The sequence below is a fragment of the Thalassophryne amazonica genome, chromosome 1, assembly GCF_902500255.1.
Source record: "Thalassophryne amazonica chromosome 1, fThaAma1.1, whole genome shotgun sequence".
Lineage (NCBI taxonomy): Eukaryota > Metazoa > Chordata > Actinopteri > Batrachoidiformes > Batrachoididae > Thalassophryne > Thalassophryne amazonica.
Window position 1 is genome coordinate 110,470,249 of NC_047103.1, and position 27,685 is coordinate 110,497,933.

General features: G+C 42.3%; 1 protein-coding gene across 1 annotated transcript in view; it reads left to right on the plus strand.

Moving 5' to 3' along the window:
* atg3 (autophagy related 3) overlaps window positions 1–27,685 on the plus strand; it is a 77,504-nt gene that overhangs the window by 30,251 nt on the left and 19,568 nt on the right. The window contains exons 6-7 of the mRNA XM_034173409.1: window positions 6,822–6,871; window positions 27,497–27,596. Coding sequence (XP_034029300.1) covers window positions 6,822–6,871; window positions 27,497–27,596 — 150 coding nt within the window. The remainder of the gene's footprint in view (window positions 1–6,821; window positions 6,872–27,496; window positions 27,597–27,685) is intronic.

Sequence of the window (27,685 nt, forward strand, 5' to 3'; positions counted from 1 at the left end):
GATCTTGTAGTTCTTATATAGGTCTCAGTCCGGTGTAAACAGGGCATAACTGTTCCTAGGTGTTTTGCAATCTCAACAGTTGAGGAGCCAGAGACATGAGTGTCACTGAGATAAGTGAATAGCCTTATTAATTGAACATTTTCACAACTTGAGTCCAGGAAGTCATTAAAAGCCTGAACCTAGTGTTGTTGCAGGACAGTCACAATCCATGAGTCATGTTTTTTGTGACACCATGAGTCAAACTTTGGATTTTCACACCAGTGTTCATCACATATGGTACATGTGTGTAGGTGTCTTCTGGAATTGCGCTGGTGAGATCTAACTTACCAAATTTGGGGGCAGCATGATGGCTTAATGGTTAGCACTGTTTCCTCACAGTGAGATGGTCCAAAGTTTGCTTCTGACCTGGTCCTTTCACTATGAGCTTCCATGTTCTTCTCATGTTTGTGGGTGGTCCGGCTTCTTACCATTTCCCAAGACATGCAGGTTTGGTGAATTGGACACTTTACATTAACCATAGGTGGTGGTGAAAATCTGAATATGTTTGTGTCAGCCCTGCAACAAACTGGCAGCCTGTCCAGGTTCTACCCCTCCTTTTACCTAATGACTGCTGGGATAGCACTTGTAACAGTCTGGATAGTTCTTTTTGACTTTGGTCTGCAGCAGTTAGTGTCCATTTCTTCCAAAACGATACACATTTCCACTGGGTGATGGTCAAACACAGATGCCTCAAAGCCCAGAGAAGATGATGCTGCTTCTGAAAAAGGTTTGCAAGGCTTTTTCGTCACACAGTAAAGTTTTAAGTGGCATTTGTGAAGGTTGACTGAGCAGCTCCTGAGGTTGGGCTTCAGAAGATCTTTGGCATTTCTTCTGGCCCATTTTCTCTTGCTCAGTTGAAGATAGATCAGTTTGGGAAGTCGGCTGTCATCCATCCTAACCATATGACCCACCCACCGAAATTAATTCTTGCCGGCGCCCTGTGTGCTTCCCTCGGGTTTGGGGTGGCTCCCTGTGACCCTGTGTTGGGGGGGTGTTGTCGGGGGTGCATTCCGGCACCGTCGGGCCGCTCCCCTGTTGGTTTGCTGCGCAGCCCGGTGGCTGCGGGGGCTGCCTTTCCTGGCCCCTGTACCTTCTCTCTGCCCGTTTTCTCCTGGCTCCCCCAGGGCCCTGTGTCCTGGACCCACTTCCGTCATCGCTCGCGGCCGGCCGCGTTGGGAAAGAAGAGAAAAAAAAAAAAGATCTTTGGCATTTCTTCTGGCCCATTTTCTCTTGCTCAGTTGAAGATAGATCAGCTTGGGAAGTCGGCTGTCATCCATCCTAACCACATGACCCACCCACCGAAGATAATTCTTGATGATTGCACACTCTATGCTCTGGAACTTTGCTTCAGCTAAGAGGCTGATGTTGGTACGGTAGTCTACCAGTCTGATGAGGAGGATACTCCTCACGCAGCCTTGGTGGAATTGCTTGAGGGTCTTCAAATGGCAGCGGGAGGTAGTCTAGGTCTCAGATCAATATAGCAGCATTGGCGTCTTCCTTTGGAGACACACAGCTACCCAAGTATAGAAAGTGACAACACTTTCTCCAGGACCTCTGGTTTAAAAAAAATATACTTTTGAAGCTGCTTTTGTATATGATTAGTAGGATCAAACTCGTGGGTGAATGAACAAATTTCCATCAATACAGAAGAACATGCAGATTACAAAAAATGTGACGTGAGAGTAAATCTGAGCTGTTATACTTCTATGCAGGCCAACTGGCTCCCTGGAAAACCTTAGGTTTGGTCTTTCCACGAGCTGTTTTGCCTGCCTGCAGTCACTCAAGTATTGCCATCCTTTGTGGGTGCTGCTTACTGATCCAGTTCTGGAGGGCGGCACCCCTACTGTGGGCTCTGGACCAACAAATTTATTTAGCGGGCCAACTTTTTGGGGGGGCCATTTGATTGGGGACACCGGTCTGCTCTCTCATCACCTGGAATGCCTGTGTGACTAGGTACCCATGCTACAATTACATCTTTAGTGTCTCCCAGTGTTAAGTGCCTGGACACACTCCCACACCAAAGCTGATGAGTAGAGTGCCCCCTTAATGGCTCTTATACACGCCTGACTGAGTAATTACAAACTCTTTTACCCTTAAAATTGAGGTTAATCAGGAGCGCCACACACTGAATGACAGCAAACGCCTCTGCCTGAAAGACATGGGTGTATCTGCCCAGGGCAAAGCTCTTTCACTGCGTCAGGCCGTGGTGTTGTATTAACACTCCAGCTCTGGCTTTCCCCCTGACCAGTGCTCTGTCTGTAAAACAAGTACATGTAAGGTTGTGTTCACAGCCATGTCTGACCACGACTCTCTTCCTGTTATCACTGTACTAAATTTATTCACAAAAGAATATCTTTTTGCTACCCTATCACATGGGAAGTAATAAGGGGAAGATCAGCTGATATTCCTTCCCTGATTAAGGTATGACTGGCATCTGCTGGTCTTCACCACTTGCCCAACTGGTGCAGCCTTCCTGATGTAGAGACTGCCTCTCCAACAATGTAGAGGACCAGAGGGGCTAAGTTCAGAAGTACTTCTAAAGCTGCTGTTGGTGTTGTCTTGACTGCACTTGTGATACAAAGGCATGCCACGCTTTGAACATGAGTCAGCATAACCCTCGCAGCTCTGTGCTCCACTCTGGTCCACCAAACTATCGCAGCATAACTTAACATGGGTCTTATCACCAAATTGTAGATCCATCTCATCACATTGGGACTAACTCCCCATCTTTTGTAAACTGAGAATTGCCTTAATGCATTTCTCAGTTATGTGTCTCTTCCAGTTAAGATTATCTAAATAAACACCTAAGAATTTGACCAACTCAAATAGTGTTAGCTCAGTACTCCCCAGTTTTGGTAGAACTAGACCGAATTTGGTTCTCTTATTTGTGAAGAGGTCCATAACTATTTTATGTGGATTCACAGACAAACTGTTGGACACACAACGCTTCTCTGCTATCCTGAGAGCATTCTGTATGAATTCTGAAACAGTCCTCAAACAGAATCCCTCAATAAAGACCGTTACATTGTCTGCATACCCTTGGGTGTACAGTCTGAGATTATTTAACTCGGTGAGAAGGCTGTCCACAACAAGTAACCAGCAAAGAGGAGATATAACCCCTCCTCGAGGACACCCGTGCTTCACTGCGGTATCGTTCCTTCTTGCACTGAAGGTGCCTCAGTCTGTCACTGAACGAGCTGGTCAGCTCCACTACAGTCCGGTGCAGAGGGTGAGAGGAGTTGTTCATGATGGATTTGAGCTTGGTTAACACCCTCCTCTCAGCCACCTCCTCCAGAGACTCCAGAGGACAGCCCAGGACAGAGCTGGACTTCCTGACCAGCTTGTTCAGTCTTTCTCTCCCACTCTGTGCTGCCCGGGGCCCAACAGACGACAGCATAGAGGAGAGCTGAGGCTACAACAGAGTTGTAAAAGGTCTTAAGCAGAGGCCTGCTCACTCCAAAGGATCTCAGTCTCCTCAGGAGGTAGTTATCATATACCCTACTGACGGCTTTGCTGCTGACTTTGAAAGTCAGATGGCTCAACTCAAAGTAGGGTCTTTTCTCCAGTCCCTCAAGACACATCAGAGAGTCCTCGTCCACCCTGAGCAAAATAAATTGCCACCCTCTTGAGGTTGGGTGTGGAGCACTCACTAGACCTCTGTGCGAAGGCCTGGATTTTGCCTCTGGAGTCTCCGCAAAACAATCCCAGACTCCTGCAGGGGACCAGGAATGAATACAGAAACTCTCCTGAGTGTTGGAAGGTCTCGAACCCTCTTCGCTAGGAAGGCATGGCCCTCCCACTCAGGAAATGCTGAAATAGTTCTCCTGAGCCAGTCCAGTGAGGAGTCGTTAGCACAGGTTACCCGACAGGTGCCCTGCACAAGTCCAGACTTGCTAAACCGAGGTGCCTCTCATCCCCATCTAGCAGGTTTACCAGACCAGCCCTAATGTACTCTGCCTCAGCAGTAGTGAGAGGACTATGCTGGCCATCACCAGGATAGATAACAACCTGCAAGTCTCACCCCACCAACAGGGAAATGAGTGCTCTTGTTCATTTCTTTGTGGGCTGCTGAGCACTCCCTGGTGTGGCCGCTTTTGCTTACACTCAGCGGGCATGGCAATTTTACCAGGAGCACCCTGCGAGGTACCAGGAGGTGGCGCATGGTTGGCTCCCGCCTCCAAAGAGGCAGGTGCTGAAGTTCCATCCCCAGCCCAGTTTGAACATTGAAGGATTTTGTGCCATTTACCACAACGATGGTGGACATGTCATCATGGAGAAGTCTTGACGTCTTGAAGAATTTCTCCAGACATTTGGGATCTTTCACAGAGGTGGGCATGGCATGCTATTGAATGCCTTTGTCAAATCAATGAAGGTGATATACAGTGGTTGATGTGGCCTTTTATTGTTGCCAGCCTAAGGCACACCTGTGCAATAATCAGGTTGTCTAATCAGCATCTTGATATGCCATACCTGGGAGGTGGGATGGATCATCTTGGCAATGGAGAAGGGCTCACTAACACAGATTTAGACAGATTTGTGAACAGTATTTGAGAGAAATAAGTCTTTAGTGTATATAGAACATGTTTTAGTTCAGTTCATGAAAAATGGGAGCAAAAACAAAAGTGTTGCATTTGTATTTTTGTTTGGTGTATTTGTTCTTGTATAACCCCAATTCCAATGAAGTTGGGACATTGTGTAAAATGTAAATAAAAACAGAATGCAATGATTTTCAAATCCTCTTCAAGCTCAATTGAATACAGCACAAAGACAAGATATTTAATGTTCAAACTGATAAACTTTATTATTTTTGTGCAAATATTTGCTCATTTTGAAATGGATGCCTGCAGCACGTTTCAAAAAAGTTGAGACACTTGTATGTTTGCCACTGTGTTACATAATCATTCCTTCTAACAACACTCAATAAGTGTTTGAGAACTGAGGACACTGATTGGGTATAACAGGAGCATCGCCAAAAGGCTCAGACGTTAACAAGCAAAGATGGGGCAAGGATCACCACTTTGTGAACAACTGCATGAAAAAAATAGACCAACAGTTTAAGAAAATGTTTCTCAATGTTCAGTTGCAAGGAATTTAGGGATTCCATCATCTACAGTCCATAATATAATCAGAAGATTCAGAGGATCTGGAGAACTTTCTACACGTAAGCGGAAAGGCCGAAAACCAACATTGAATGCCTGTGACCTTCGATCCCTCAGGCGGCACTGCATTAAAAACCAACATCATTGTGTAAAGGATCTTACTGCGTGAATTCAGGAACACTTCAACCATTGTCAGTTAACAGTTTGTCGCTACATCTACAAGTGCAAGTTAAAACTCTACCATGCAAAGTGAAAGCCATACATCAACAACATCCAGAAACGCCGCCGCCTTCACTAGGCCTGAGGTAATTTGAAATGGACAGACGCAAAGTGGAAAAGTGTGCTGTGGTCTAATGAGTCCACATTTCAAGTTGTTTTTGGAATCATGGATGTTGTGTCCTCTGCACAAAAGAGGAAAAAGACCATCCAGATTGTTACCAGCACAAAGTTCAAAAGCCAGCATCTGTGATGGTATGGGGGGGTGTTAGTACCCATGGCATGGGCAACTTACACATCTGCGATGGCACCATCACTGCTGAAGGGTACATCCAGGTTTTGGAGCAACAGATGCTGCCATCCAAGCAACGTCTTTTTCAGGGACGTCCCTGCTTATTTCAGCAAGACAATGCCAAGCCACATTCTGCACATGTTACAACAGCGTGGCTTCGTAGTAAGAGTGCAGGTACTAGACTGGCCTGCCTGCAGTCCAGACCTGTCGCTCATTGAAAATGTGCCACACGTTATGAAGCGCAAAATACGACAATGGAGACCCCGAACTGTTGAACTGAAGTCGTACATCAAGCAAGAATGGGAAAGAATTCCACCTACAAAACTTCAACAATTAGTGTCCTCAGTTCCCAAACACTTATTGAGTGTTGTTAGAAGGAAAGGTGATATAACACTGCTAAACATACCACTGCCCCAGCTTTTTCGAAATGTGTTGCAGGCATCCATTTCAAAATGAGCAAATATTTGCACAAAAACAATTAAGTTTATCAGTTTGAACATTAAATATCTTGTCTTTGTGGTGTATTCAATTGAATATAGGTTTAAGATGATTTGCAAATCATTGTATTCTGTTTTTATTTACATTTTACACAACGTCCCAACTTCATTGGAATTGGGGTTGTAGATTTGAGTCAAATTGGAATGTAAGAATCACAAATTGTGTGTTTATGTGGGTTTTTGCATTTTCACTACCATCCCAACTTTTTTTGATTTGGAGTTGTAATCTGTGTGACTTTCATATTGAATTCTGCAGTCCTAGCTAGTACAAAGTTCCATATTTCCCCTTCAGAGAGGGCTTTGTGTTTATGGTTGGGGAGGCAAAAGAGTGATCAGTCTCAAGGTCAAGGTTTTTTTGTAGTGTGGTTGGACTGGGTTCAGCTGGACATTTTTTTTTTTTTTTTTTTTTTTTTTGCAATACAGCTACTCAATTTGGTTTCATCTCCTTGTGCTGCAAATGTTTTGTGGAAATCCACCCATGTTCGGGAAAGTCACTTTGAGGGTAATTGTCTGAATTAAAACCAGCGTTCCACAATTAAGAGTCCATAATTATATGAATGAATATATATAAATGAATATATGATACATTAAGTGCATAATCCTGTGGATTACACAACGCCACATATACATTATTTATTGTGACATCTACATAGTTTCTGACAAATTATTTCTCAACAGGTGTGCTCGGAGTCACGGATGCTGTACGAGAAATTTCATTGGACAGCAAGGTACGCTTTATGATTTTATCAACCTAAAATTTTATTTAACTCATCTTGTTTCAGTGAAAGTATCACAAGTTTATATTTAGGTCACCATTAATTTGAGCATGCAGTTTTATCATTGTACTCAGTGGCTATCATAATATTCATTTTGCAAATTCATTTGACATGGTGACTTTAAAAATTCCTAAAGTCATAAACAAGAAAAATGGCATAACCCTATTGTTTTTCTACATTGCACAACAGGATTTCTCTCTTTCATGAACCCCGTTTATTGCATACTTCATTCAACAATCCCTCGTTATCTTTTTATTTCATTGCTAAATTCTTTAAAAATTCCTTCAATGGGGTTTTGTGCGGAGGTGCAGTTATTTGGTAAATTGGAAATCATCACAATTATTGTTTGAATTTTGTTAAACTGGAGGTCAGGTCAGGGAGCATGTGCTGGTGTTGCAGCATCCACCGCACTGCAGACACGCCGTGCATTGTGGATGGCAACTAACAAGGCAGACAACTGGTCCATCTCTACTTTTCAAAAGCAACCATTTCTCTGGCACAGCCAGTTGAAATGTGAATTTCCCCTTGGCCTTCTCCAGCCACGGGTCCTCAACACTGAGTCACCTACACGTTTGATCATGCCAAGTGAAACATGCCATATGAGTATAATGTTGAAGTTCCCTCACAATTCAAGTGATGCTCCTGACCTCTTACATTTAGTTACCACCTTAGGCCACTGGGTAGTCTCCAAGTTGCACAACCATACAGCAAGACAGGAAGCACCAGGACCCACAAGATTTGGACCTTCATTCTTCTGCAAAGATACTGGTCTCTCCATAATGCCGTAAGCTGTTCTTAGTCATCTGCCAGTGTCAAAGACTGTTTTAATTTAACATTTATTTAACCAGGTCAGTCCCATTGAGATCAAGATCTCTTCTGGGTAGACCTGGCCAATTAGAAAGTTTCCAATTTACCTAACCTACATGTCTTTAAATTTTGGAGGAAACTGGAGCACCCAGAGAAAACCCATGCAAACATGGGGAGAACATGCAAACTCCACACAGAAAAGCCACAAGTGGGAATCAGTCCTATGACCTTCTTGCTGTGAGGCGACAGTGATAACCACTAAGCCACTGGGCTGCCACTAAGCCGCTGTGAACCCAGAGACATGAATGTCATTGCAAGTTTGACAGTTTCACCACAAACAGACATGCTTCTAAAGGCCAAGTCCAGGAAGTCATTAAAAGTCTTGATTTGAGTCATCTTCTCAGGTGCTACAGTTAGGGTAACCATTGATTCCAGAAAGGTCATGGAATCATTCTCATAGGCAAGGTCAGTAAACATTTCCATGCCAACAAATGCTGGAGTCTCATAAGTGTTTGTATGCACAGATTTGTGCTTAAACCATGCATATGAACATGTTGAATCAAAGTATGAAATTATCAGCTTGTACACAGATTTTGAAATGTGTGTTAGTAGTAGTAGAACTCTGACCTTTTGTACATACAGTATCTACTGGTAGAACGTGGAAACTGCAACTACAGAATAATACTGACTTTCAGTTTTTATTTCTTGGAATTAAGTATGCCATTAGTAACTAGAGCACCGCACTTGTAGAGCACAAACCTCTGCCAACACTAGTTTCCACTTCTACAAAATTTTAACTTGGAAAAAATTTTCAAGGTCCTCCATCCAATTTTTGGTGGTGTAGGTAAATCATGACAGAAAAATGAGTGACTGGGGCACTTTTGATTGAGATATAATGCAAAATGTACACCAAATGGTACTGAGATACACCTTGTGGTGCGACCTGGACACATCTTCAGTGATGTAACCGGTGTCACGAGGGTGTTTAGGGTCAGACCCATCCTCCCTGTTCAACCAGAACCAACCTGAAACCTTTTCAGCAGCTTCTGTGATGTTTTCAAGGCTCTTTGTCTATGCAGTCTGCAGATCCCTAAGAGTCCCAGGACCTCATATAGAGACTGGCCTGCAAAGCCCCTGCATCCCACTTCAGTGGGGCAATGTTCATTATGAAGCTGCTCATTGTGTGAGCCTCTGATCCACATTTCCCTTGGCTGTAACTTCAAGGGCTGTATCAACACCTACATCAAACTAGTGCACTCTGACTCTTTATTGGCAGCGGGCCACAGAATCCTACAGTGTTCTGAGGGTCTGCTTTGGGGTATAGTTTTTGGTGCTTGGAGGTTCCAGGCAATGTGGGGTTTATCCGGGCCTGGCTCCTCTTCCGTCTCAACAGGTGCTGTATCAAGTACTGGCACTGTGCATTGCACCACTAACATCCTCTTGCAGCCCATCTTGGGTGCATGAGGACGTTATTAAGACCTGTCAGGTTTTTGCAGACCTTGCCACATCTACAGACTGCACTCATAGTCGATTTAACATTGGGATTTTCAATATTAAATTCAAATGTTCACAAAATCCACAATCCAGGTCTGATCCAGATCAAACTTTGTCAGGTGTTAGTGAGTTCCAGTCTGCACCTCACTTCCAAATTTGAGAGTGACTGGGGCAAGTTTGATTAAGATATAATGTAAAATATACATTAAATGGGGTTTTCAATGTTAAATTTAAATGGCCACAAAATCTGTAATCTGAATCAGATCCAGATCAAAATTTGTCAGTTGATAAAGGATGTCGTCCTACATAACGCTGTCAAATATGAAAGAAACTTGATCTTTTTTGACAGTTATGAATTTTTGAAAATTTGTTTAATGTTAAAGAAAGGGATTTTTCCTACCTTTGACCTATGACCTTGAAAATTGAATTGGTTCTTGCCTATCAGGATATGAATCTTAAGAAAAATTGTATCTTGATTAAAAAAAAATGGGAGCTGATGATGTCACATGAATGCAAAGAATTGTGGGACCATAAGTAACTGTCAAAGTATTCTATTAATTGTAAGGTTTTATGGTAGATGTTGTGGTGAGCTTGTTAAAACATCTTAAAGCTTGTTAAAATTGCATGCAGTAGTGATTTTGTTATCTAAATTAAGAAAGACCCACAAAATCATGAGTCAGTGTGCTTCACCCATGGTGGGATTTAAAATTACTAATGGATGGATCTTCATCACCTAGTGGTGCCTTTTTCATTTGATTTATTTTTCATAGTTTTCATCTTCCTGCTATTCCCTCACACAAACACCTCAATCTCCGTTTCACAAAAGTTGACTTTCTTCACTCTTGGCAGTTACTTTAGTAAGGAACACAAGCAACAACTGCATGTTTTGTTAGCTTATATGGTTATTTGAGGGCATTTCTGAATGCATATAACCATGAATGTGCATGAGCTTGTGCTTACAGCATGGGGGATTTATCAACAGCTCATACTTACCAATGTGCATACAGTGTCCATGTGTTTAAAAAAAAATATATTTTTTTTTTTTTGTGGGGGAGGGTGGTTGTACTTGCATTCTAAATTTTGTTTGTATGACAGCATTTAGAACCAGTGAGTTCCATTTGATCACATCAAAAAAAAAAAATCTTGGACTCGAGAGGATTTAGTGCTGCTATAACAGACTGATGCAGCAGGTGGCAACAATGCACTAATAAGGACAAGAGCTCTTTCTAATTAAATGTTTTAATTACAGTCGGATTCCCCTGGTCCGCACCAGTTCTAAGTCTCTAAGTCAACAATAGTGAGTTATTCAAATTTAAATTTACATATTTTGAGATACTTTGTTTTTGTTGTAGTGTTTTTTTTTTTTTTTTTTTTTTTTTTTTGAACGATCAATTTTTTTAAAAGCTTGAAATATTTTAGTTTATAGGTAACAGGTCTAGAATATATAACACTTTAACTTTATCAAATATGCTCACCAGCCACTTTATTAAGTACTGTAAAACTCACCTAACCAGTATTCATATAAACTGGATATTCACACTCACTGGACAAAAGCAAAAGTCCCAATGTTTTTGTATGGTTTTCCATGTAATAAACACCATATATAACAGATTTCTGCTCACATTGGACAGAAGTTCCTGTCCCATCACATTGTATTTCCATAAAAAAAAAAACCCCTTGCATATACTGGACAGTGCAGTCTGGACGTGCTCTGTCGCAACAGAGGTACGAAATGAAGTTCACTGAACATTCACCGATTGAACAAAAGTGGGTACTGTATTTCCTTGATTAAAAGCCTGGGCATTTATTTTTTAAAAACCATGCTCAGACCTGGTACCTAAATGAGGCAGGCCCTTATTCAAGGCTGACTATTATTATTATTAACAAAATGCTGCTTGATGCCTGCACTGTAATATGGTGTTAAGTTTCACACGCATCCCTTGGTGATCTGCGTGGCTGCAAACCCTGACAGCCCGTAGCCTGATGTGCACCTGCTAAATGATGGCGACCACAAAGGCTGTAATTGGTCACTTCCGTTTTCACTCCTTCCTCTCCTGTCATATTTTAAAGGTTTTTGCAGTCTGCAAGCTTTCAATACCTTTCAGTCATGGATCAGATAGGGCAACATTTGGCAGAAGAGTCTGCAGATATTACCATCTTTACAACATGGAGTCTTGTAACTACATAATCTGTTACATACACATAATGGATTTTGTCCGTTTTATGCATATAGCGAATTTCGATAACAGACAAAATTCGCTGGTCCACCTGAATCCATTACATGCAAGTTTTACTCTGCACCTGTTCAATTGCTTATGAACAAAAATAGCTAATCAGCCAATCATATGGCAGCAGTTGAATGTATTTAGACATATAGGTGTGGTGAAGACAACTTGCTGAAGTTCAGGGCATCAGAATGGGGACAAAAGGGGATTCAAGTAACTTTGAATGTGGCATGGTAGTTTGTGCCAGACGGACTGGTCTGAGTATTTCAGAAACTGCTGATCTACTGCGATTTTCACACACAACAATCTCTAGGGTTTATAGAGAATGATCGACGAAAGAGCAGATATCCAGTGAGCGGCAGTTGTGTAGACAAAAATGCCTTGTTGAGGTCAGAGGACAATGGACAGACTAGTATAATGGGCGACCGCATGATGCTATCATGTCTGTGTGGATGAATATCTGAGGAATGTTTCCAACACCATGTTGAATTGATGCCACGAAGAATTAAGGCAGTTCTGAAGGCAAATGGGGGTTGAACCCAGTACTAGCAAGGTATACCTAATAAAGTGGCCAGTGAGTGTATACAGCGTCAAGATTATTTTTGTCATTGTGCAGTCGAGTGAACAATACAATTATTGGAAACAACTTCTGTAAGTTGCGTGCAATAACATGTTTGATTGTTCAGGGAACGTATACATACAGTAGTATGCAAAAGTTTGGGCACCCCTGATGATTTCCATGATTTTCCTTTATGAATCGCTGGTTGTTTTGATCAGCAATTTCAGTTAACTATATCATATAGCAGACAAACACAGTGGTATTTGAGAAGTGAAAAGAAGTTTATAGGATTTACAGAAAGTGTGCAATAATTCTTTAAACAAAACTGGGCAGGTGCATAATTTTGGGCACCCCAACTGAAAAAATACATCAATATTTAGTATATCCTCCTTTTGCAGGAAATAAACAGCCTCTAAATGCTTCCTATAGCTTCCAATGAGAGTGTGGATTCTGGTTGAAGGTATTTTGGACTATTCTTCTTTACAAAACATCTCAGGTTTGTTGGTTTCCGAGCATGGACAGCCCACTTAAAATCACACCACAGATTTTCAATAATATTCAGGTCTGGGGACTGAGAGCGCCATTCAGAACATTGTACTTGTTCCTCTGCATGAATGCCTTAGTAGATTTTGAACAGTGTTTAGGGCCGTTGTCTTGTTGAAAGATCCAGCCCCGGCGCAACTTCAACTTTGTCACTGATTCATGAACGTTGTTCTCAAGAATCTGCTGATATTTACTGGAATCCATGTAACCCTCAACTTTAACAAGATTCCCAGTACCTGCACTGGCCACACAGTCCCACAGCATGATGGAACCACCTCCAAATTTTACTTTAGGTAGCAAGTGTTTTTCTTGGAATGCTGTTCTTTTTTTCAGCCATGCATACCGCCCCTTATGCCCAAATAACTCAGTTTTAGTTTCATCAGTCCATAGCACCTTATTCCAAAATGAAGCTGGCTTGTCTAAATGTGCTTTAGTATACCTCAAGCGGCTGTTTGTGGAGTGTACGCAGAAAAGGCTTCCTCTGCATTACAGCATCATACAGCATCTCTTTGTGCAAAGTGTGCTGTATAGTTGAACAATGCACTGAGACACTATCTGCAGCAACATCATGTTGTAGGTCTTTGGAACAGGTCTGTAGGTTGACTATGACTGTTCTCACCAGCCTTTGCTTCAGCTTATCTGAAATTTTTTTCTTTTTCTTTAACTATATGGATTTGAATCACGTGCGATTACATCAGACAAGCTTGAACCCTCGTGGGCATGCGAGAGTTTTTTCACACCTGTCGGTTACGTCATTCGCCTGTGGGCTGGCTTTGAGTGAGGAGTGGTCCACTCCTCCCGTCGGAATCTCTTTGTCTGAGAACTTCCTGAGAGACTGACGCTTTGCTTGATCAAAATTTTTTAAAAAACTGTGAGGCGCATCGAAGTGGACACCATTCGAGAAATTCAGCTGGTTTTCTGTGAAAATTTTAACGGCTGATGAGAGATTATGGACTGTTGCTGTCGCGTTAAGGACTGCCCACGGAGCGGGACATCGCGACGCACCCTGAGCCACCGCTGTCTGCCTGTTTCGAGCTGAAAGCTTCCAAATTTAAGCCTCTGTTGACCCAGGACGTCGTGACAGAACAGAGAACTTTCAGAAGAGGTCGGGATCAGCAGTTTATCCGGACATTCCACTGTTAAAGGAGATTTTATAATGAAAGAAAGTGCGGATGGGTCCGCGCATCGGGACGCAGCCGGCGCCGCACGCCGCCACAGGAAAAACACCTCCGTTGGAAGCCTTAAGGACAAGTTGGAACATGTCCAGCTGTTAATTTCTCAGATACTCACTCAACTGAAAGCCATCAAAAGCCGCCTGGTTTTTACAAATGGTTATCAACACAGAGGTGTTTTTCCTGTGCCACCTCACCGCGCCGGCTGCGTCCCGAAGCATGGACCCATCCGCATGTCATGGTTTGTTGTTAGGGTTACAGTGGACAGTCTTGGTGGGGCAGACCACGTCTGCACAAAAGTTATGATAATCCGTCAGTGTGTCAGCTCCTACATGTCCTCACCATGTGGTTTGATCAGTTCATCTCAGACCGTGGTGTTGTAGCAGTTTCTCAGGACACTTTCCACTCCTTACAGAGTGAGTGGTTACCAGCTGGCTTTGTAGCAGGGGGGAATATTGTGGCTGTAGGTGGATCAGATTGTGGTCGGACATCCCTAGAAGGGTGTGACTCTGATTGCATCCCTCACATTAACATACAGTAATTCAGTTGTCTTGTTGTTCCTTTTCGGGCACTCCACCAACCTGATGAAAAGCAACCAATGTAAGGTCCACAGTTGCATGGTTAAAAGCCCCAGAAATGATGATCAGTGCCTCTGGGTGCTCTGTCTGCAGCATTGCTGTGACTGTGTGAATTTTCTCACATGCAGTGAGAACAACAAATGTCAGCTCTCCCCAGTTTGTGTGTGATCAAAATTGCATGCATGAATGCACGCAGAGCTTTTTGTCTTTTCTGGATTTTCCTGTCAGCAGGTGCTTTTAGTTTGACAGAGACTGTGGCAGAAGACATTAAAGCATTACACTGTTCACTTGTGATACCGGCAACATGTCACTTAAGTCACTCATGGTAACAGAACATAACACTTAAGTAAACTGACCAAACCAATTGTACTACAAAAACACAATAAATCAATAACACTAACAAAACATAACACCAAGTAAGTCCCTTCGGCTTCTCCCTTGTTTGCACTCGGGGTCGCCACTGCAAATCCAACATGGATCTGCATGTTGAATTGGCACAAGTTTTACGCCGGAGGCCCTTCCTGACGCAACTCCACATTACATGGAGAAATGTGGCAGGGGTGGGATTTGAACCCGGAACCTTCTGAACTGAAACCAAGCGCATTAACCACTTGGCCACCACCCCTGCTATACTAACAAAACATAACACTAAACTGACTAAACCAATAATGGGGTAGTGGGGATCATTAATAGTGTGATCACCCTGTCCTTGGCTGAGTGGTTTCTCCTGGAACCCGATCTGTTGTGAGTCCTCTGCAATTGCATGATGCTTTTGGGTTAGGGTCATGTATGCACTGATCCCTGCTGCACTGCTCAGGTGCACCTTCATGGGCTAGCTCCCCCTGTGCCTATAAATCCCCGCTAGAAAATCTATAAGTAAGCCTCAAAATGATCAGCCCACCCAATGCCGACCTTTGCACTGACCACGACTGCGAGTTTGCGAAACCGAGCTGACAATCCACAAAGTGAACATCTAGGGACTACAATCCAATATTGGGGAACTTGCCAACTGCTGCTCAGTGAAGAAGCCTCCCATTGACATCGCAGTGGAGACCTTCCTCGACTCCACCACTCCAGATGGGGCAGACTCCATTCAGATCCCTGGCTACTCCATCATCTGTCGCAGAGCCCGCACTGGAATGACCGATGGTGGCATAGCAGTCTACTGTCTAGAAGATATCTCCATCTATCACCATCCATTCAAAGACCCTGATGATTTCAAGCTCTTGTGGTTCGCTGTTGCTCTGAAAACCAGGACACTTCTGATAGAAGCTGTTTACCCCCCCCCCACCCCCCCCACCCCATGTGCCTCCAGTGATGTCTTGGACAACCTTGACACAAACACGTTCTCAGTGATGGATGAGTTTGGAGCCCAGTCTCTAATGCTCGTAGGTGACTTTAACGTACACCATCATGAGTGGCTGGGTAGCAACGTCACAGACACTGCTGGACGAAGAGCCCTGCAACTTGCCACCTGCCAAGGACTAGATCAGGTTGTCAGTGAACCAGCTAGGGGGGGACAATATTCTAGATCTAGTTCTATCAGACATGCCTACAACCACAATAACCCTGGCAAACATAGTTTCCTCTGACCATAACCCTGTTCATATACAGTTACAAATCCCAGTCTTCAGAGACAAGCCATACAAGCAGAGAGTATGGAGATATGATAAGGCTCAGTTCTGGGAAATGAGAGGGTACCTAACCTCCATAAACTGGTCCAGCGTCTTCAAGGAAGAAGATCCTGAAACCATCTGCAGTAACTTCACCACCATACTGCAAGATGCCATGGCAGCATTTATTCCCAACAAGACCATTATCAGAAAGCCTGGTTCCTCCAATGACCCGGCTGTGAAACAAAGGTTCCTTGCAGGCTTTCGGTCAAGCTGAAAAGCGAGCAAAGTGAGAGTACAACAACAAACTGAGGAAACATCTTTCGGACAACTCACTTAGCTCAAAAAAATGATGGGGTATAGTGAATTCACTTTAACAGGGAGAAGTGGATCCACAGACATCCCTATCATTGTACACCAGGATATTCCCCATATCATGGCAAGTGAAAAGGCTAACATCTGCCACACTTTTGCGGAGAAGTGTACTTTGCCTGAGGCATCTGTGCATCTGCTGCCACAGTGCTCATTACCAACATTTTTGCTTGCATATGTGCACTTCAAACCCAAAGATGTTACAACCCCAATTCCAAAGAAGTTGGGACATTGTGTAAAGTGTAAATAAACACAGAATACAATGATTTGCAAATCCTCGTCAACCTATATTCAATTGAATACACCACAAAGACCAGATATTTAATGTTCAAACTGATAAACTTTATTGTTTTTGTGCAAATATTTGCTCATTTTGAAATGGATGCCTGCAACACGTTTCAAAATACGACAGCCAGACATGAGTCTAAGTTTTTTTTTTTGTTTTTTTTTTTTTTCCCCCACTGCTCAATCACAAAATCATTTCCTTAAAGGTGTCCACAAAAATCAGAGGATCAAAGTTCCAAAGCAACAGTTTTTATTTTGTCCATGTCACAGGAAATACCACGACCACTTTGAAAAACCAACACTGAACAATGTATTTTTATAGCACTTCTTGCACCAATGAAAACAGCTGTTAATGACATCATTATACGAATGCAAATTAGTTAATTTCTTGGAAATCCCCCTCCCTGTGGGTTCACTCTCTGTCAGGGGTTGGTGTTAGTCAGGGAAAATCACCAGGCCAGTTGTTTCATCTCTGGGTCAACAGGCCCTGAGCCATGAAAATTTACTACTCTAGAAAATTCCACGTTTTTAATCCAGTATTCATTTTCTTGACAGATTAAGTGTTTCACTCAAATTATACCTTTAACTCCAAATTCTGGTCTTATAGTTTCCTTTGAAAGAAAACATACATTTTGCACAAAACATATTTTCTGTTAAACATCTGTTCAATGTCAGAAATACACAATAAACCCTTTTTTCTGGCATTTCATATGTCCTTCATTAACACATCTTTATTTAACAAAAAATTACACTACATTCCCCCCTTTGTGACTAACAGTCACACTCATTCACTTACCAATTGTGCAGCATCCCATCATTCATGAGTGGCACCAAACCCACATCTGCACCTTATGATCCTAAGGGTAAAGGTATGAGGAGCATTGACCCATCCATACTCCAACAAATTGAAGTATATTGTTACAATAACCTATAGACTGCAAGGTTCAGATTTTAATTTTGTTGCAGTTTATGCTTGAAAAGAAAACAGACAAGGTGACCACACAACTAACAGTGCTTCTTGCATAATATTTTGATAATACAGGAAGACATACCTACTCACCTCCCCTCTGATGCTGCCTAAGCAGAAACCTGAACAAAGTACAACCCCAATTCCAACGAAGCTGGGATGTTGTGTGAAATGTAAATAAAAACAGAATACAATGATTTGCAAATCCTCTTCAACCTATATTCAATTGAATACACCACAAAGACAAGATATTTAATGTTCAAACTGATAAACTTTGTTTTTGTGCAAATATTTGCTCATTTTGAAATGGATGCCTGCAACACGTCAAAAAAGTTGGGACAGTGGCAACAAAAGACTGAGAAAGTTGATGAATGCTCAAAGAACACCTGTTTGGAACATTCGACAGGTGAACAGGTTAATTGGAAACAGGTGAGTGTCATGATTGGACATAAAAGGAGCATCCCCAAAAGGCTCAGCCGTTCACAAGCAAAGATGGGGCGAGGATCACCACTTTGTGAACAACTGCGTGAAAAAAATAGTCAGTCAGTCTAAGAAAAATGTTTCTCAATGTTCAATTGCAAGGAATTGAGGCATTCCATCATCTACAGTCCATAATATAATAAGATGATTCAGAGAATCTGGAGAACTTTCTACACTAAGCGACAAGGCCGAAAACCAACATTGAATGCCCCTGACCTTTGATCCCTCAGGCGGCACTGCATTAAAAACAGAATCAAGGATCTTACCGACATCAAGGATAAAGGATCTTACCGCGTGGGCTCAGGAACACTTCAGAAAACCATTGTCAGTTAACACAGTTCGTCGCTACATCTACAACCCCTGGCAAAAATTATGGAATCACCGGCCTCGGAGGATGTTCATTCAGATGTTTAAGTTTGTAGGAAAAAAGTGGATCACAGACATGACACAAAACTAAAGTCATTTCAAATGGCAACTTTCTGGCTTTAAGAAACACTATAAGAAGTCAGGAAAAAAAATTGTGGCAGTCAGTAACAGTTACGTTTTTAGACCAAGCAGAGGGAAAAAATAGGGAATCACTCAATTCTGAGGAATAAATTATAGAATCATGAAAAACAAAAGAATGCTCCAACACATCACTAGTATTTTGTTGCATCATCTCTGGCTTTTATAACAGCTTACAGTCTCTGAGGCATGGACTTAATGAGTGACAAACAGTACTCTTCGTCAATCTGGCTCCAACTTTCTCTGATTGCTGTTGCCAGATCAGCTTTGCAGGTTGGAGCCTTGTCATGGACCATTTTCTTCAACTTCCACCAAAGATTTTCAGTTGGATTAAGACCCGGACTATTTGCAGGCCATGACATTGACCCTATGTGTCTTTTTGCAAGGAATGTTTTCACAGTTTTTGCTCTATGGCAAGATGCATTCATCATCCCCAAACATCCTTTCAATTTATGGGATAAGAAAAGTGTCCAAAATATCAACGTAAACTTGTGCATTTATTGATGATGTAATGACAGCCATCTCCCCAGTGCCTTTACCTGACATGCAGCCCCATATCATCAATGAGAGTCAAAATAGTCCTCAACGGCAGCCATCACCTCATCATTGCTCCGATAGTGCTTCCCAGCCAAGGTTTTTTTTTTTTTTTTTTTTTTTTTTCAGGTTTGGGAACAGATGAAAGTCCGAGGGTGCCAAGTCAGGGGAGTATGGTGGGTGATCTACCAGTTCGAATCCACACTCTTGGATAGTGGCCATGGCCACTGTTGACTTGTGAGCTGGGGCATTGTCTTGATGGAACAGCACCCCTTACGTCAGCTTTCCTGGTCGCTTCTTTTTGATAGCCTCGCGTAACTGTCTCAGTAGGTTAGAATAATACTCTCCATTTATGGTTTGTCTCTTTTCAAGATAGTCCACAAACACAATGCCCTTGGCATCCCAGAAAACTGAAACCATGACCTTCCCTGCAGACGAAACGACCTTGGCCTTCTTTGGAGGTGGTGACCTTGGGTGTTTCCACTGCATTGATTGTTTTTTTTGTCTCTGGTTCAAAGTGGTGAACCCAGCACTCATCCTGGGTAAGAAAACGTTCCATGTAATTGGCTGGATCCTCTTCAAATTGCGCCAAGTTTGCCTTCAACATGACTAGCCTGGTGCGTTTCTGATCAGGCATCAGAAGACGTGGCACCCACTGAGCTGACATCTTTCACATTCCAAGTTCTTCATGCAGAATGTGTTCAATTCTCTCACGGGATATTCCCACAGCATCTGCTAGCTGATTAATCGTCGATCATCTGTCCTCCATCACCATTTCATGAACAAGGTCAATGTTTTTCTGGGTTGTGGCTGTTGCAGGCCGCCCAGACCTTGGGTCGTCTTCAAGGCTCTCTCTGCCCCTCTTAAATTCAGCTGCCCACTTGTGCACTGTAGATATGGAGGGAGCTTCATCCCCTAATGTAGCAACCATATCCGCATGAATGTCCTTGGGCTTTAACCCCTTCTTATGCAGGTACTTAATCACACCATGATGCCAGATTTTGTCCATTTTTGCCGTTTCCCTCTACCACGAACATTCAAACATGGCTATGAACCACAAACTACTTCACAACCTGGAAGAAAATAACACATTTAGTCATTAGAAGAGTTGAACTTAATGCATGCCAGGTTTTATTGAAATGGCATTTCTCCTTCTTGGTGAGCCTTAGAACTTTTCAGCCTACCCTCGTAGTAGTGCTATTTGACTAATAAGATTAATCCAGGTTTTGAGTATATTTCTTATTGTTACATGGCAAACAAGGTACCAGCAGATTCAGTCGATTCTCACAAATCCAACAAGACCAAGCATTCGTGATATGCACACTCTTAAGGCTATGAAATTGGGCTATTAGTAAAAAAAAAAAAAGTAGAAAAGGGGGTGTTCACAATAATAGTAGCATCTGCTGTTGACGGTACAAACTCAAAACTTTTATGTTCAAACTGCTTTTTTAGCAATCCTGTGAATCACTAAACTAGTATTTAGTTGTATAACCACAGTTTTCCATGATTTCTTCACATCTGTGAGGCATAGAGTCAACCAACTTATGGCACCTTTCAGCTGTTATTCCACTCCAAGATTCTTTAACAACATTCCACAATTCATTCACATTTCTTGGTTTTGCTTCAGAAACAGCTTTTTGATATCACCCCACAAGTTCTCAATTGGATTTAGGTCCGGGGATTGGGCAGGCAACTCCAAAACATTAATTTTGTTGGTTTGGAACCAAGATTTTGCTCATTTACTAGTGTGCTTGGGGTAATTGTTTTGTTGAAACACCCATTTCAAGGGCATGTCCTCTTCAGCATAAGGCAACATGACCTCTTCAAGTGTTCTGACATATCCAAATTGATCAGTGATACCTGGTTTGCGATATATAGGCCCAACACCATAGTCGGAGAAACATGCCCATAACATGATGCTTGCACCACCATGCTTCACTGTCTTCACTGTGAACTCTGGCTTGAATTCAGAGTTTGGGGGTTGTCTCACAAACTGTCTGTGGCCCTTGGACCCAGAAAGAACAGTTTTACTCTCATCAGTCCATAAAATATTCTTCCATTTCTCTTTAGGCCAGTTGATGTGTTCTTTGGCAAATTGTAACCTCTTCTGCACGTCTTTTATTTAACAGAGGGACTTTGCGGGGGATTCTTGCAAATAAATTAGCTTCACACAGGCGTCTTCTAACTGTCACAGCACTTACAGGTAACTCTAGACTGTCTTTGATCATCCTGGAGCTGATCAATGGGTGAGCCTTTGCCATTCTGGTTTTTCTTCTGTCCATTTTGATGGTTGTTTTCCGTTTTCTTCCATCCGTCTCTTTTTTTTTTTTTTTTTGTCCATTTTAAAGCATTGGAGATCATTGTAAATGAACAGCCTATAATTTTTTGCACCTGCGTATACGTTTTCCCCTCTCCAATCAACTTTTTAATCAAACTACGCTGTTCTTCTGAAAAATGTCTTGAACGTCCCATTTTCCTCAGTCTTTCAAAGAGAAAAGCATGTTCAACAGGTGCTGGCTTCATCCTTAAATAGGGGACACCTGATTCACACCTGTTTGTTCCACAAAATTGACGAACTCACTGACTGAATGCCACACTACTATTATTGTGAACACCCCCTTTTCTACTTATTTTACTAATAGCCCAATTTCATAGCCTTAAGAGTGTGCATATCATGAATGCTTGGTCTTGTTGGATTTGTGAGAATCTATTGAATCTACTGGTACCTTGTTTCCCATGTAAGAATAAGCAATATACTCAAAACCTGGATTAATCTTTTTAGTCACATAGCACTACTATTATTCTGAACACTACTGTACACCATGCCATGGACAAGCACCATCATAAAACATCTTTCAGCAGACAAAGGAGAGTACTGAGGAAATATAGGCATATAAAAAGCCCCAAAGACATCAGGATGAAGAGACAGCAAAATGCCCAACAAGCCAAGTGTAGGAAGTGTACCATGAATACCTCATGTGCATCATAGGCCCACACAATAATAACAGAGCCAAATGGCTGTTCTTGTATGCTAAATAAATCAAAAAAGATTGCTGTTCCATGAGCCAACTTTCCCACACGTAGACTTTGAAGAGCCATGTGAGTATGAGACATACAACCCCTGGCAAAAATTATGGAATCACCGGCCTCGGAGGATGTTCATTCAGTTGTTTAATTTTGTAGAAAAAAAGCAGATCACAGACATGACACAAAACTAAAGTCATTTCTAATGGCAACTTTCTGGCTTTAAGAAACACTATAAGAAATCAAGAAAAAAAGATTGTGGCAGTCAGTAACGGTTACTTTTTTAGACCAAGCAGAGGAAAAAACTATGGAATCACACTATTCTGAGGAATAAATTATGGAATCACCCTGTAAATTTCCATCCCCAAAACTAACACCTGCATCAAATCACATCTGCTCATTGACATTAACCCTATGTCATGAAATTGACCCTATGTGTCTTTTTGCAAGGAATGTTTTCACAGTTTTTGCTCTATGGCAAGATGCATTATCTTCTTGAAAAATGATTTCATCATCCTTAAACATCAGAAAAGTGTCCAAAATATCAACGTAAACTTGTGCATTTATTGATGATGTAATGACAGCCATCTCCCCAGTGCCTTTACATGACATGCAGCCCCATATCATCAATGACTGTGGAAATTCACATGTTGTCTTCAGGCAGTCATCTTTATAAATCTCATTGGAACGGCACCAAACAAAAGTTCCAGCATCATCACCTTGCCCAATGCAGATTCGAGATTCATCACTGAATATGACTTTCATCCAGTCATCCACAGTCCACGATTGCTTTTCTTTAGCCCATTGTAACCTTGTTGTTTTCTGTTTAGGTGTTAATGATGGCTTTCGTTTAGCTTTTCTGTATGTAAATCCCATTTCCTTTAGGCGGTTTCTTACAGTTCGGTCACAGACGTTGACTCCAGTTTCCTCCCATTCGTTCCTCATTTGTTTTGTTGTGCATTTTCAATTTTTGAGACATTGCTTTAAGTTTTCTGTCTTGACGCTTTGATGTCTTCCTTGGTCTACCAGTATGTTTGCCTTTAACAACCTTCCCATGTTGTTTGTATTTGGTCCAGAGTTTAGACACAGCTGACTGTGAGCAACCAACATCTTTTGCAACATTGCGTGATGATTTACCCTCTTTTAAGAGTTTGATAATCCTCTCCTTTGTTTCAACTAACATCTCTCGTGTTGGAGCCATGATTCATGTCAGTCCACTTGGTGCAACAGCTCTCCAAGGTGTGATCACTCCTTTTTAGATGCAGACTAACAAGCAGATGTGATTTGATGCAGGTGTTAGTTTTGGGGATGAAAATTTACAGGGTGATTCCATAATTTATTCCTCAGAATTGAGTGAGTCCATATTTTTTTCCTCTGCTTGGTCTAAAAAAGTAACCGTTACTGACTGCCACAATCTTTTTTTCTTGATTTCTTATAGTGTTTCTTAAAGCCAGAAAGTTGCCATTTGAAATTACTTTAGTTTTGTGTCATGTCTGTGATCTGCTTTTTTTCTACAAAATTAAACAACTGAATGAACATCCTCCGAGGCCGGTGATTCCATAATTTTTGCCAGGGGTTGTAGCATCATGTCTGGTCATGGTGAAAGTGATCTATACTGTCCATAAGGAAGTCTCCAGACAGCCCTGCATCACACCATCCTCATTACCCACCCACCTCCCCAATGTCCACAGGACAACAGCAGGATCACAGCACAACCATCATCATGCTGTTGGTTCTGCGAGGACCGTGGCCAGAGACCACTTCTACATATATTTGAGGGTCTGCATCTGACCCTGGGGCACCCTACCCCCCATCTTCCACCTGTCTCACAGCCATGGGTAGGAGTAGAGCTCCCACCACAACAGTTACTGATCAGCCCTCCCTCAGCACCCCACCAGGAGAGCCTTCATCCTGTTCTATATGGGTAATGGGTATGTTGAATATTTTTATCATTGTATTGGTGTACAAATTGTCATGCAGGGCATGAGTCAGAGATAGTGTGCCATGGCCAGCAGACCACTCCTGCAACCAAAAGATTATCCCATGAGAAATATTTATATGAATTCAACTGTTATAAATGTGAAGTACATACCCGAAGTGATGCAGTTAAGACTGATGCAGGTTGGGACATAGCATCCCAATTGCAGGAAGACATGCATCCTTTAATCCTCTGGCCTCTAGCATTCCCAAGCCCCATCCAAAGCCCAAGCCCAGCATATCTAACAGGCAGTTCAAATGCAAGGTATCTGGGAAAGGAATTGGGGGGGCAGGGGGAGTTGACTGTACCAGAGAAACCCTGCCCCACACCCATAGACCAACTGCCCTATACATATGTAGTTATGACCTGGCTGTATGGAGGAGACAAGGGTTCTGTGGGGGGAGACATCCAACAGAATGCCCATCAAAGATGAGTGCAGGATAAGCCCCAACCTCCACCCAAAAACCGTAGTCAGTACAGCAAGGTGCAACAGCCCTCTGGGGGATGCAGCTAGTGGTAGTCTCCCAACTACCAGAGGCCCACAGACAGCAACTCAGCATGGCAGATGAGGACCAGAGAGGCCCCAGAGAGTGGATTGACAGCATAGGGCAGCTAGATAAAAGATCCATTATGATCATTATGACCAATGTCCCATCCCACCTATCCCGTTCTTGCATTATGATCATTATGATCAGTTATCTGTCCCATCCCACCCTTGCATCAGTCTATCAATTCACTCGGTGCATTTTACAGGGCACGTGCTTTTCCCTAATCAGAGAAATATTACTTTCTGAACAGTGCCTTCAGCTCATTTTTGTCTTTTCAAACAATTATATTAATTGCTTTGTCAGCTCATAAAGTGTTAACCATTGGTCTAATTAAGCTCACACCTTCAGAGTCTCTTTTATGAGTGCTGTCAACTTCTACTTCAAATTGAATTTCTTCTCAGGTGGGCTGTGGCACCATCTGTTAATTTGGGATGGAACATAACTGCAGCTCACCACACACAGTCTCTCTTCAGGGATCATCTCTCCAGCTTTTTCCAAAAAGCATATGAGCAAGTGTGTCAGTATAAGCAGAAGGTATGGACTTCTGCGAAATATTACAGAAATGAATACATATACAGACATACATGTGGGACATTAAGAGTGTTTACTATTTGAGCTGCAACTAACAATTATTTTCATAGTTGATCAGTTGTAAAAATAATCAGTTGTAACAATAATCAACCAACTAATCGATTTGTTCATGGGTCCATAAAGTGTGTGTGTGTGTGTGTGTGTGTGAGAGAGAGAGATCTGTATCTGTCTTCCAGAATCATCATTTTAAATATGTTGCTTTGTCCAAAGCTCAGAGATATTCAGTTTACTACTCAGAGAGAAATAAAGTGGTCAGATAAATCATAAAAAAAAACTGAAATTAAAATTTGAATAAAAAAAGAACACTCAAAACCATTAGTAATCATTGCCGCTCTATTTACCATTCAAATCAAAACCATATTTAAGCTGAAAAAGTACATGAACCCATTTTTGCTATATCGTCCCTGTGGCCGTTGTGGCAATCCCTCTGTGCTGAGGCAGATTATCTCTTGATCGATTCCCAGATCAGCTGGTGCAGGCAGAAATGACTTGGATTCTTCTGCCCTCCTCTAGACCATTTGTCTTCGTACAGCTAGGAGTACATGAACTTCTTGGGAAGTTAACTGTCATCCATTCTGACATGACCCACCCACCGAAGCTGGTTCTGGAGCTTGGCTTCAGCCAGGATACTAATATTGGTATGGTAGTCTTCCCCGGTGATGCGGAGGATACTAGTCAGGCACCCTTGGTGGAATCACTCCAGGTTCTTCAGGTGGTGGTCAAAGTATCACATCCATACAAGCAGGATTGGGATGACAGCAGCTTTGTCGATGAGAATTTTCATCTTGTTGTCCCTGTTGTTTGGTGCGAAGCCAGCTGAAGGCATTTATTGCACACTTGAGTCTGTGTTGGATCTCATCATCGATGTCAACATTTGATGTCACATGGCTGCCCAGGTATGGAAAGTGGGTCACATTCTCCAGGACCTGCCCATGCAGTTTCACAGCAAGAAACTTTGGATTGACCATGTTGGATAGAGGCTGATACAAGGCCTGTGTCTTCTTCAGGTTGATGTGAAGTCAAAGCCTGGTGTAGACTTCTTTTAAGATTTCAAGGATTTTCCTGAAGACCTGCTTCCAGAAAGTATGACACACTACTATTGTCAGTATACTGGAAGTCCAGGAGCAAAAATGGTGATTTTCTTCTTGGCTTTCATTTAGCTCAGGTTGAAAAACTTACCATCTGTTCTATACACAGTGTCAATTAATGGTGGTATTGTGTTCCTTGATCAGGTGCACAATTGTTGCCACTAAATGATGAAGAGCGTAGGGCAATGACGCAGCTCTGTTTTACTCCTGTTTGAACATTGAAGGCTTCAGTTTTTGTGCCATTTACCAGAACTGTGGTGGGCAGGTCATCGTGGAGAAGCCTCGGGATCTTGATAAATTTATCCAGACATCCTGTTTTGCTCGGGATCTTTCACAGAAGTGGGTGTGGCACACTGTTGAATGCCTTTGTGAAGTTAATGAAGGTGATGTACAGTGGTTGATGTTACTCTCAATACTTTTCTTGCAATTGGCAGGTAGTGAAGATCATGTCTGTTGTCCCTCTTGATGGTCAGAAGCCACTTTGGATTGATCGAGAGACACCTGGGCGTGGGGTTGTTTAACATGGGAATGTCGTTGCACACCGACAAACACGTGGTCCTTGACAAATCATGACGTGGATGAGGATTTGGATTTTGACACACTTTGATATATATGACCATTGCATGACTGTTTTAATGGAAGCCACATTGTTTCTCACTGCTTGTCTTCTTAACATGGCAGCATGGTGGCTTGGTGATTAGCACTGCTGCCCACAGTAAGAAGGTCATGGGATCAATTCCCACCTGTGACCTTTCTGTGTGGAGTTTGCATGTTCTCCCCACGTTTGCATGAGTTTCCTCTGGGTGTTCCTCCCACATCTAAATACATGCAGGTTAGATGGATTGGGAACTTAAAAATTGTCCAGGTTTCCCTTGTAAAAGAGATCTTGATCTCAATGGAACTAACCTGGTTAAATAAATAAATAAATAAAAAACTTCTCTGGTGAGTACCAAAATAATATGCCCTATGTGTTCACGGGTTAGCCACGTTTTTTCCCCAGGTAACAGTCATAACATCACGTGCTGAGGTTCATCTGAACATGTGCTGAGCCCTTTCATGGACTTTAATTTCAAGCCCAATGTTCAGAAAAGCACTGGAACTAAACAAGTGATGTAACTGCAGCATGTTGGTCTTCAACATATTTAACATGGCGTGTGACCCACCGTGTTGCAGCAACAGTTATTTTTTTTTTTTGGTCTTTTTTTTATCTTGTAGGACAAGAATATGAATACCACTCCTGCAGCATGTTGTAATGATAATGATGACAATGATGATGATGATGATGATGAAGATGGAGAAGCAGCAGATATGGAAGGTAATCATGTGACAAGAGCGTCATAATGCAGTTTAGCAAAACCTGAAAACTTTCATGTCATCTCTTCTCAGTCAGTCATCATATGGATC